The 12130-nt window shown below is 46.3% G+C and overlaps 2 protein-coding genes across 2 annotated transcripts; one reads left to right on the top strand and one right to left on the bottom strand.

Annotated features, from left to right (window-relative positions):
• Positions 1 to 555: 555 nt before the first annotated feature.
• LOC119287213 lies at positions 556 to 4436 on the bottom strand. The gene is made up of 9 exons (XM_037566738.1): positions 4199 to 4436; positions 3935 to 4071; positions 3487 to 3531; positions 3238 to 3291; positions 3030 to 3134; positions 2725 to 2937; positions 2541 to 2626; positions 1465 to 2369; positions 556 to 1234 (listed from the first exon to the last, which is right to left on the bottom strand). The coding sequence occupies exons 1-9, from the start codon at positions 4338 to 4340 to the stop codon at positions 1185 to 1187; spliced, it is 1737 nt and encodes a 578-aa protein (XP_037422635.1). The 5' UTR covers positions 4341 to 4436; the 3' UTR covers positions 556 to 1184.
• Positions 4437 to 6259: 1823 nt separating this feature from the next.
• Positions 6260 to 8663, top strand: LOC119287212 (psbP-like protein 1, chloroplastic). Its single transcript, XM_037566737.1, has 7 exons — positions 6260 to 6427; positions 6569 to 6676; positions 6786 to 6865; positions 6946 to 7068; positions 7177 to 7248; positions 8055 to 8151; positions 8343 to 8663. Exons 1-7 carry the CDS (start codon positions 6298 to 6300, stop codon positions 8447 to 8449), a joined length of 717 nt encoding a protein of 238 aa, XP_037422634.1. The 5' UTR covers positions 6260 to 6297; the 3' UTR covers positions 8450 to 8663.
• Positions 8664 to 12130: the final 3467 nt, after the last annotated feature.

The raw sequence follows: 12130 nt of genomic DNA, 5'->3' as shown, positions 1-12130 counted from the left end.
TCATGCACTAGGTTTGTGATTTGCATTTAACTCGATACGAGGATTTGAAGTTGAATTTCATGTGTTGTTGATTTCTTTGTGTGGTGATCTTGCATAGTTGTGTTGCAAAAATTCATGTGTTAAATTTAGCCAAATTCATATGTAAATAAATTGTGGTGTGGCTGCCCTATTTTAGGGAAGTTGTTGGAGCAGCTGTGCCCTATCCGATGCCCTATTATAGGGCAGTCGTTGGAGACTCCACTTTGTCGTGCCAAAAAAAGAAAAACACTTTTTCGTGTCCTAAATTTTACTCCAACCATAATTTGGTGCCCTAAAATTGGGCACATACACACACGGTGTGATGAGCCCACCCGATTCTGAATCAGAGACCTTACTTTGCTATTCACAAGAGTCTGACGCCGCAACCGAAACCATAATGCTTCATTGTTTATCAATGTTTTATGCAGATGCCGCAAAACATGATTCTATGAAGGCTTTCGGCCTCTTTTCCTTCCTTCTTGGCGCCTTTGCAGAGAAAGATGATGAAGCAAAACCCAGACAAGGAAGACTGTATCATGACACTGAAACAAAACCCTTCAGCGTTCTGTTCTTGAAGTTCTTTACTAACGGGCTGATCCTGTATCAGGAAATCATGACCCTCGGAGAATGATAATGCCTTTGATCAACCAACTAGTACATCCCATCAGGAAAAGAAAAGAAAAAAGAGTAGCGAATGATGTATATCTTGATTGGGATAAACTGAAAGAGTACCAACTTACCAACGTTTTCTTGTTGGTCAGAAGAGCATCTCTGTAGCCCCCAAAACCTAAACAGAAACACAAGGAAGAAATTCTACTGGCCAATCTTCTCATCACCTGATTACTTCCCCTCTTGGTTTATCATGCACGGTGACTCTGCCCACACAACACGTCAACTCTTCTGCTAGTTAACCATCAAGCAATATAGTACCCGAATTCAACTGCGCCATGCAAGCATTTTACTCATTTACCATCTAAAAACCAACCAACCAAGTCTAGTACCCAAAGTCTAGTACTCAAATGAACTGCCCCATGGAATGGATGCTTTGCAACTCCACAATACTTTGCTCCATGGGTCGGTTCGGCTCGGCCAATATAGTAGGCAGGTGCCTTCCTTGTATACATCAGATCAGTCCTCCGGTGGGTGCTGTGCAGCTCCTCAGGACCTCAGCACAGAACAAGCTTCACATGATCCCCAGCCACCGCTTCCTTCCATCCTGCGCGCCCAAATACAAGACAAGAGTCATCATAATATGCACACATACCAGGTTAACTCGACACTAGCACTACTCAAGAGTAAGTAGTGGTGTGTCACTCAGCATACATAAACACTCCAAGCAACTACTAGCTAGGTCAGGTTATTTTGGATCGGAGGGAGTACTAATTACTAAAAGGCAGTTGCGTGCACGGGCTTGCAAACGGAACAACCAATAAGATAATTGCTTACTTTGAGAAAGGAATGCCGCCGCTTCTTGACCGGAAGACATCATGGTGCCTCGTTGTAGGCCCACGCTTTCTGCCGACTCCACGTTGCCACAGACTGAGCCGCTCTCATCTGTCATGATACTGGAGGGAGAATGGTCCTCTGCTGCCGGTGTAATGGTACCACCATTAGCGTCTTCACATCCGTTCTCATCATGGCTGGTTGGCTGCATCACCTTGGCCACTGGATCGTTCAGAGTGTTCGAATCAGATTCAGGAGGAGCTGGGTGGTTATCCTTGGAGTCCTGCGAGCATCCACCACCGTCTTCGATCGCGACGCTTATGGATCCTATTAGCACTTGCGAGTTCTTGTCCGTGTTGAGAGGAGCCGTCTCTTGGTTAGCATCTACATCTGGCTCACCTTTTGGGCACCGTTCTTCAACACCAGTTCGCACCTTCCATGCCCAGGTCTTGCTTTTGTTTGTCGCTGCACCGACATTTGGCTCCCTGTGACGTGAGTGCCTTACTGAAGATGAAGATGGATGCTTCGACGCAGTCGCAGAAGAACCCGAGACAGAGCTATTTGGGGGAAGGTTTTCTGCCCTGTCGAGATTGCTTGTTGCCATGGCTTGTTCCCTGAAAACAGCAGCAGTATCGATTTCTTGTCCCGAACCACAATTGGCATCTTCTCCATTGCAACCATTGTCGTCTGAAGGCACTGGTGCTGACAATTGAAGATGCTGTGGGTCTTCTTGCTCGTGGAGGCCAGGGCCTGAAACAGCCTCGAGACTCTGAATCCCAGGAGAGCTCGTCGCACCATCGACCACTTCAGGTAACTGGACCATGGTGCCCTCGTCCTTGAGGTCTTTCAGTCTCTGTTCTTTCTGTCTCAGTTTCTTCATCCTTTTCCTTTCCATGATTTCAGCTTGCCTTCAAGTTATACAACAAGGATAGTTTAGATAAAGATCTCATCACAAAGTAGAATCAAATGACGCTGCATTTATTTATAGCAATAAGCAGATAAACAATATTGGCTTTGCAGCTTTGTGTACTAAACTAATTAAGTAATTATATAACACGCCAATGACATTAAACATTAACCTTTTCTGAGCAGCGTCCTCTTCCTCCACAAGCAACTTCTGGCATCTTAATGCTTCGGCGGCCTTATCAGCAGACCATGCTTCAACCTGTTGTTTTATTTACGGTCCTTCGTTAGAATCATAGAAACTTGTAGCTGGAGGTTAAATGCACTAACTCTGTTTTGCGTAATGGAAAGACATCGTACCAGCTTCTGTTCAAGGATGTAACTCGTGCACGCAACAACGTTTTTCAACTCTGTTGCGACCTTCTCAACCTCCCCATCAAACAAAAACTTCTGAACGAAAGCAGCGTCGGCTGCGTTGGTACAGAGAAATGTGTTCTCGCTTGCTTCGTCGAGCATGATAAACAGTTCATTTGATGAGATAGGTAGTCTTGAGGCTGCTGTCTGAATAAGGTCCTGCAGTTATGGGGAGAAAAGAAGCTTATTACATACTACACGACACCAAATGCATACAGTAATGCAGTTACAAGTTGGGTCAAAATCCTTACCAGGAGTTCATTGCCAGCTCTGGCATACGGCAGCGGCAACGAAGCGTACCCTGGCTTGCACATCCATGACGACAATGATGTCAAGATGAATAAAGCGCTGGTCTCCTGAAGATGTATTTCTTGTGTATAACATTAGATGTTCCGAAACACAAACCGATACACAAAGACAAAGCCGTATACTCTGAAGATGCCGATCTACGGTCATTACCTCTATAGCCACGCCCTCCAAGGACAGTATCGCTTGGGCCTGATCCACCGTGAGCTGAAGAGCAGGACAAGTTATTAATCACATGAACACACTACTAGCAAGGAGAGGGAAACAACATGTTGCTTCGTTTAAATAGGTTATATAAGGCCAGTAATCCACAATCTGTCAGCAAATCACTCTTTCTGCTAAATTATTTATATTACAGCAGAGAATAAAGAAGTGGCGGCAGAGCAGAGCATATCTTCTTACTTTGTCCCAGAATGCGGCAAGGTGGTCTCTGTTCTTGGGGAAATCCTGCAAAACCATCAGGAAACAAATATGTCATGCCAATGCAGGGCAGCAAGGGGGTGGGCACTGGGTATAAGAAAACCGAAGGCGTGGACGAATGGAGTTGCGTATCGCGCGTAACATTAGCTGAACACAGGTTAATGCAGACCATCCATTCGTTTAAGTAGGTTATAGGTCACTAATCCACAATCTGTGAGCAAATTACTCTTTGCTAAATTATATTACAACTATTATCGGACGCCCGTATTCGTCGAACCCCCATGTTGACGGGCGCTCGATTACGTACATACATCATAATGTATTGAACAGTCAGGTGAAAATGCAGGTACAAAGTGATTTTTGACACCCAACTGAACTGAACTGAACTGACAGAGGAGATGAAAAAAAATGAGGACAGAATGGGGGCAACCTTGTCGATCTTGAGGGCGCGGCGGTGGACGCGGGTGTGGCGGCGGAGGGCGACGGAGGAGCAGAACTCCCGGGGGCACTTGGCGCACTTGGTCAGCTGCATCTTGGGCGGCGAGAAGAGCGGCCACCCGGGGAGATCTGCGCCCAAACAAACAAACGAACAGACGAATCAGGATCCAAGAATGAGATCTCGCCGGCGGCGAAGGCCACTGACGTACACGACAGCCGGAACCGGTGCTGGCTGCTCCGTGAATGAGATACGTACATTTGTCGGTGGCGTCGGCGGCGGCGGCGCTGTTACTGCTGTTGTTGGCCTTGGCGGCGGCCTGCGCGAGCGCGACGACGGCGTCCGGGATCTTGAGCGGCTGGATCTGGCCGGACCCGGACCCGGACCCCGACGCGGCCATCTTCCCGGCGGGCCGGCGGCGAGGCGGACGCGCGTGAGAAATCGGGGAGGGGAAGACGGAGATCGACGGGACAGGGGAGAGCAAAAAGGAGGAGTCTTTTTTACTGGTCTCAAAACACAAAGGACAAAGGAGGAGTTTTTATTCTTTTTATTACTACTGCTGCTGCTGCTGACTGATGAATGAATGTCTGGTTCATGTTACCATATCAAATACTCCATCTGTAAACAAATATAAGAGCATTTAGATCACTAAAGTAATGATCTAAACGCTCTTATATTAGTTTACGGAGGGAGTACAATGATATAATTACGAATGTATGCTTTAAATTCTTGCCGAAGCCGCAATCTAATTTTAATTACATATGCGAGTGAATTTGTTGGACCCATTACATATCGATTTAATAGAGGATGATACATAGTGCAAAGCATGGCACCAATTAAAAATGTGCTTCATCTGTTCCAGGTTAATTCTGTCCACGGATATACAAAGGTGAAGCATGTTTGGCGACGGTGAAAGTATGGAGCTACTCTCACTTGTCCAGGAGGAGAAATGTTGATGGTTCTTTGCTCTACGGCGAACAATAGACGACAAGTACCCGTTGGCCACCAAGTCGGGCTACTATCTTCTCCGGTAGTTCTTGATTGGGGTTGTGATGTGATCCGGGGTAGAGGGGGTCGACGATTCTTGATTGGGACGGCGATGTGGGGGCGGAGAAGGGAGAAGCTGCAATGCAGGGGAGTACGGGAGGGGTTGAGTGCGAGGTGAAGAGGTGAAGAGGTGGATATGTGGCGGCAGAGTAGTGTGTCCATCGGCGATGGTGGTGGGAGTGTGTTTGTTGCGCCGCGATGCCTCCTCTGTTCCTCTGTCGTCAAGAGAGAGAAAAGGGTTGGTTGGTTAAGTGGGTTCCTATAATGGGCTAATAGAGCTAGCCCATTTTAAAAAGTTATGTCCAATGGGAGCCCACGAAAGCAGTCTAAGTGAGATGGACTGGTTAGTCCCACTTAAATCCACTTGTACCTGCAGCGTGATAAACCGACGATCTTGCTCGTGGAGGCTCGAAATAAGGGGTTGTTGTAGAAAACGATATTGCTGCCAACAATGTATATAGAGCCATGCCGGCAGACAACACAAATAACCGCCCGTCATCCGTGGATAAAAACGGGGTGAAAACTCACATGCTCTTCAGCAATGTGGCGACAAGCGTCATCGAGGTGGGATTTTTTTCGAGAGTACGCCAATGGTGTATCATATTTTTATAGAAGGCAGAAGTTTTAATTATAAGAACTTGCGAGTGATGCGAACATCAACACAAGTGAATCAAGACACCTATACCAAAGCCTACTCTCTCACAAAACGGTCTAACACTCTTGCACCTAATCCGGCCTCCTTCTAGTCTTTGATCCCGTTCATGACGTGGTTGTGTAGCTCATCCACGATTTTTTGTTGATTTATCCGATTGAAGACCTTCGCGTTTCTCTGCTTTCATAGTGACCAAGTCACTACGATTGCGAACGTGTCGAAACCTCTCCTGCCAGCACGTGTGAAGATTCATCTAGCTTGTAGCCGAAGATTTTTTTTATTTGAGATGACACCGTCGGAGGAGGAAGAAGCGTCATCGAGATGGTAATCACCTTCTATCCGCTTGCGTGTCGATGTGACAGTTGGAGATTGATCATGTTTGTTTTGTTTTTTGCATGGGGGCTAGGCAGAAACTCAGTTGATAGCAACATTGCATGGGTCAAGGAGGAGTGAGTAGTTACCAATAGGAACATATAAAACGAATGGAAGGATGTATGAGTTTGTTGGTCGACCGTTGGATTGAGTTTGGGTTGATCCAACGGCGGGAGCGCACGCGAGGCGGCGAATGGATCGGTGGCCACGGAGGGATTGGAAGAAGAAGAAGAAGAAGATAGGGAAGAGCGGAGCAGAGGAGAGGAGTCCCAGCGCGCGCGCAGCCATGGCCACCGCAACCTCCTTATCCCTCCACGGCCATGGCCTCGGCCTCCCTTCCCCGACCGCCAAGACGCCGGCGCGGAGGCTGCTCCCCGTCACCGTCAGGGCCATGGCGCCGGCCAGCCCCAGCAAAGGTCCGTCCGTGCTTCCTCCTGCTCGCCATTTACCTGTATTCGAGCCACCAGGCCGGGCGCCATGGTTTTGGCTTTGTGTGCGTGCTCTGGCAGCTGCCGCTTCTTTTCATATCCTCTCCGTGTCGTGTCGTGTCGTGCCAGGTGAAGCTGCTGCGGTGGAGTGCTCCCCTTCCCCGCGGCGGCAGGTGCTGGTGGCGGGGGCTGCCGTGGCCGCCGCGGCGCTCGTCTCCCGGCCCGCTCCGGCGGCATGTATGTTCTCCTTCCTTCTTCTCCCAATCCATCCATCCATCGCCCTAGGTAGTAGAATGATCAAAACTAATCCTGATTGATGTGGTATATCTAAATAATGGGATTGTAGTCGCGGCGGCGGACGGCAAGTTCATGCCGGTCATCGACCGGAAGGCCGGCTACTCCTTCGTCTACCCATTCGGATGGCAGGTACGTACTCCTCCATGAATCCTCTGCTCCATACGCATACTGCATACACTTGGTGATGCTGAATGAATAAATGAATGCAGGAGGTGTCTGTGCAAGGGCAGGACAAGGTGTACAAGGACGTGATCGAGCCGCTGGAGAGCGTCAGCATCAACATGATCCCCACCACCAAGGAAGACATCCGCGACCTCGGCCCGCCCGACCAGGTCCACCCCACTCCACTCGGTCATACGCCTTCTCATTAAAGAAAAGATAGATGGATAGATTGTTTATATCTCATCTCTTCTCTTGTATATCATGTGTGTGTTCTTCAGGTTGCCGAGGCCTTGGTGCGGAAAGTTCTATCACCACCCACGCAGAAAACCAAGTTGATCGAGGCCAAAGAGGTGTGGGTGTACCTTTTCTTTCTTTCTCTCACTTTAACCCCTTGATTCAATCCTCACAAAAGTGGCGCGCACCAGTTTTGATTAGATATTTCACCACTTTTTGTGTTTTGATTAAATTGGATAGATGTGCGTGCTTGTCTGATTATTCATTGATTGATCCAAAAATTAAAACTGTAACATATATATGCGTATGCCATAGGTCGCTTTAGAAATAAACATCCCACAAAATATATCCGTTTGCATTATAATGGAGATAATGAAGGTGCACAAACCCACATGACTACTTCCAGCCACAAACTACACATTATAATGGAGATAACAGTAAAGTCGAGCCCTTCTGTAAAAAATGTGAGAGATGGAAGCGGAATTTTGCAGCCAGAGACAAATAAAATACTACTTCCAGCCACAAACTACACATGAATCTGCATGATGATTCTACTCTAAATGTCGCAAACTGTTGCCTAAAAATTAAAGTGTTTTCTTTTGTCTTGCGTGTATGTATGTATGTATGTATGTATGCATTATGCATCTTTTGTTCTTTGTTGTACTTCTTATTGTTTATGAAAAACCCTACATATCGTCCTGGCATATTTACCTAGCGAAGGATGATCATTGCCGTAACATCAAATTTATCAATCCTTGGTAGTACAAACTATCTAATGCTTCTCGGTTGGTTACCTTAGTAGAATCAAGCTGTTTTTTCGTTGTCAAATGCTCTTTTGTTGTCAACTTTATATGTTATTGTTTTGTGCAATTTTTAGGTATTCGCTTGTTGTTAAACTCACAAGATGCATTTCATTGTCCAGACCGATATCGATGGAAGAGCTTACTATACTTTCGAGTTCACAGCTCAGGCTCCAAATTTCACAAGACATGCACTTGGCACGATTACCATAGCGAATGGTATTAACTCCTATCTGGCATCATCGTTTTCTCTCTCAATAAGATGCCATGTTAGTTGTAAACTCCAATCAACTTCTCTTGCACGATTCCTGCTCTCTCACTTGTATTTGAAATGCTTGATTGATGATGTCATTGGTCGGTGGTCACTACTATATATCTACCATCTTCTCACTGTGTATGGGTTGTTGCAGGCAAGTTCTACACGTTGGCGACGGGCGCAAACGAGAGGAGATGGGACAAGATGAAGGATAGGCTACATACAATCGTCGACTCATTCAAAATCGAAACAAAAGTGTGAGGGGTATTTGATGCATTCTGCTGATTTTCTATTTTTGGTTTGTTCGTTTTCGGAGCTACAGCTGGCGTGAGGTTCAATGGCAAATGTCGGGAATACAAATTCTACTGATCTTTTTTCTTTTCTTTTCTTTTCTTATGAAATATGTGATTTCAAATACTATTGTCTATATGTATATCATTTCACCCTCTATAATGCGATCCTTGGAGTACGGAGATCGAGCCTTGTGTAAATGTCTCAACATAAGCAATATTAAATAGAAGCATCATTTGCGTATTACTAATCAAATTCGGTGCCGAAATTTGCCACAGATAGAATGAAATTCGCAGGTACTGTGTAAGTCTATCTCCAACTAGGCAAATACAAAGAAGCTATAATTTCCTTTTCACAAATATAACATGCTTATGGCTCATGCCACCGAAATGTGGCTTCCACAATAGCTTAAATGTATCAATCTTCTTGCAAAAAATTCCACCAAGAAACATGAATCCAAACACCATGCCCCCTCCCTCGCCAAGGGGTGGCTCACCGCCGGCGCCCCCAGATCAGCCGGCTCAAGATCGGGTCAACTTCCTCCAGCCCCTCGTTGGTGGCCCCCTGCTGCCCCCTGCAGCTTCTGCGGTCGCATCGCTCGACCACTCCTGCCTTAGCGCAGGCTTGGAGGACGATGACCACGTCGCCCTATCACCAACGGTGGAGGTTTCCAACTCCTTCTCATCGTTGGCCATCAATGGCGGCGACCTCTCTCAGCTCTCTGGTAACTGCCCCTCTTCCCAGTCCATTACCCCTTATTGGTTGATTAATGATCTCACTGGTTGGTGGTCACTAGTAGAAAACAGGGCTTTGGTTCGGGCCTGGACAGCCCATTAGTCCTGGTTCAGCCATGAACCGGGACCCATGGGGGCATACGTCCCGGTTCGTGAGCCCAGGGGGGCGGCCGGGGCCTCGTGGGCATTGGTTCCGGTTCGTCTGGACCCATTTGTCCCGGTTACTGGCACGAACCGGGACCAATGGGCCTCGCTCCTGGCCCACATACATTGGTCCCGATTCGTGGCTCGAACCGGGACAAAAGAGGGAGCTTTATACCCAGTTCCAGCCACGAACCGGGACAAATGAGTTGCCTATATATACCCCATCGTCGCAACAGAGCACTCCACAGTGCTCTGTTTTTTCTGGTCGGCGAGGGGAGGTCATTTGGGTGCTCTAGCTCACCTCCTATGCACATGAGGTGTTCGATGAAATGCCCGAGCCACACTAGTTAAGCTTTCTCCTCTCGAAGCTCGACCTCCAAACTCCATTTTCCCCGAGATTTGCATAGGTTTAGCGGTCCGTCACGTCCCGTCCCCGTCTTCACCGCCGTCGATCGCCCGCGCCGATCTCGTCGCCGGCACCACCGTGGTGAGCCTCTTGTTCTTATTTTCTTTCTGAAAGAAAAGAATTCTTACTTTAGATAGATACTCGTCTAATTTTCTTACTTTTACTATTGCTTGTTATTATATAGTGCGATGGTTTTGGTATCCGCCCCCGTCGGCCCTCGTCCTGTCTATGATTCGGATGCGGTATATATTATCTTTTTATAACTATTTGGTTCATTTATTGTTTATGACAATTATGCCGACCAATGTGACATAGATTTTATTTATGTAGGAGGTAGTTGACACTAGTGCAGAACCGGGCAATAGCACCGGTTCGTAAGGCCCTTTAGTGCCGGTTTTGTAACCGACGCTAAAGTGTAGGCACTAAAGGCCCCCCCTTTAGTACCGGTTCAGCACGAACCGGTGCTAAAGTGCAACCACGTGGCACGAGCCAGCTTCGAGGGGCAGGGAGCCCTTTAGTACCGGTTGGTGTCACCAACCGGTATTAAAAGGTTGGTGGGGGGGTTTGGGTTTATGATTTCTTTTTCATTTAATTTTGTGTTTTCCATTTAATTCTTTTTCATTTGCTGGTATTTTACGATACTACATATTGTACACGTTATGCATATATATAAATAGGATTTCTAGTAGAATCGATCATAATATATATATATATATATATATATATATATATATATATATATATACACGCACACACACACAATTTCTCCTAATTGGTGCCTTCGGAGCCAGTGGCATTAGCCTAATTGGTGCCTTCGGAGCACGATAACAATTGGAAGTGGTTCATGGGGGCGGTAGCGGGTAATAGTATTCTCCTTTGGGATCTATGACCTGGTCGAGCAAAAATTCCGCTATTTCCTCTTGAATTGCTTGTATGCGCTCCTCTGTTAGGAGCTTCTCCTGCACCTCTTTAAACTATTAAGAAGGAGATCAATATGCATGTGTATTAGTTGTGTGACTAGATATCGATAATGGTGTAAAAATTGTGAATAATGTTCTGACAAACGTACTCATTCCTGTCTTTGAGATTTGCTCCTTTCAGACGCCATCATGCGAATGTTCTTGCAAACGTAGTATGCACACAGATTGTTCCCCGGCGCCTGCTTCAGGGCCTTTATGAGAATGGAATTTGATCAGATAATAATTAATCAAGCATGATAATTAAAGAGATGTCAGCTAGCTAGTACTACTTAATTACTTACCTGGGGTCGATACCATTTCAGATTTTGGTTTCATGGGCCTGGAGTGGCCCTGATGAACTTTGCCCAAGTCCTGCCAGCCGACAAAGAAAATAAATAAATGGGTTATTAGATAGTTGTTATCAGGAAATGACGAACTAATTAAATAGGCCGAGATATAGTTAATAATGATTGAAATTACTTGTTGACTATCCCCTTCACGATGGTGTAGTCACTTGCTTTCTTAAGTAGTGAGTCTAGTACTTCAACTGTTTCTTCATCAACTTTAATGATTAACAAGATCTAGTGAAATCTGCATGCACACACGTTTGCATGTCTTAATTAAGCGGGCATATGTAAGCAAAAACATGTAGCTAGCTAGTAGGCAAAAACAGAATTTGTAGTACAAGACAGTGTGACTCACTCGAAGTTGTCAGGAAGTAGTATATCTTCATTGTATTTGAGGCGCTTGAAGAACTCTAGCATCTTTCCTCTACACTTTTTTCGTGATATGGATCTAATTTCCATGTATAACGCCACCAAAGGAGATGAGGGTCGACGATGGGACCCGGGGCCGGGTTCCTCACCAAGCGTCGCACCCCTGAAGGTAGCACCTCCCAGTGCCAGCCCGGCGGAGCCCAGTCCCGGACATGGGTCCTCTGAAGCAGGACGTCGTCGCGAATGGGTCGACAGCGAGGATGCGGGCCGGGCATCGTCGACAACAAATACTATATGCCGCAAAAGTAAAGTAACATTTTTAAAATGATGGATTGTGATTTCATATATGCAAATTCTAAATTTTATAACTAAAACTAACATTTCTAATATTTCTATAACTAAAACTAACATTTCTAATATTTCTATAACTAAAAAATATTTCTATATAACTAACATTTCTAATATTTCTATAACTAAAACTAACATTTCTAATAATTCTATAACTAAAAAACAGAAAGATTGCTAACAATTCTATAAGAATGTGTGTGTTTGTGTGTGTGTGTGTGTGTGTGTGGTTGGCGGCCGGGGCAGGAGCTCACCGGCGAGGCGTGACGACGGTGGGCGGCGACGGGGACGGGGACGGGGACGGAGACGGAGACGGGGCGGCGACGACGGGGACGGGGACGGGCCGG

Source organism: Triticum dicoccoides, chromosome 4A, assembly GCF_002162155.2.
Source record: "Triticum dicoccoides isolate Atlit2015 ecotype Zavitan chromosome 4A, WEW_v2.0, whole genome shotgun sequence".
NCBI lineage: Eukaryota > Viridiplantae > Streptophyta > Magnoliopsida > Poales > Poaceae > Triticum > Triticum dicoccoides.
This window is presented reverse-complemented; position numbering and strand designations above follow the sequence as displayed.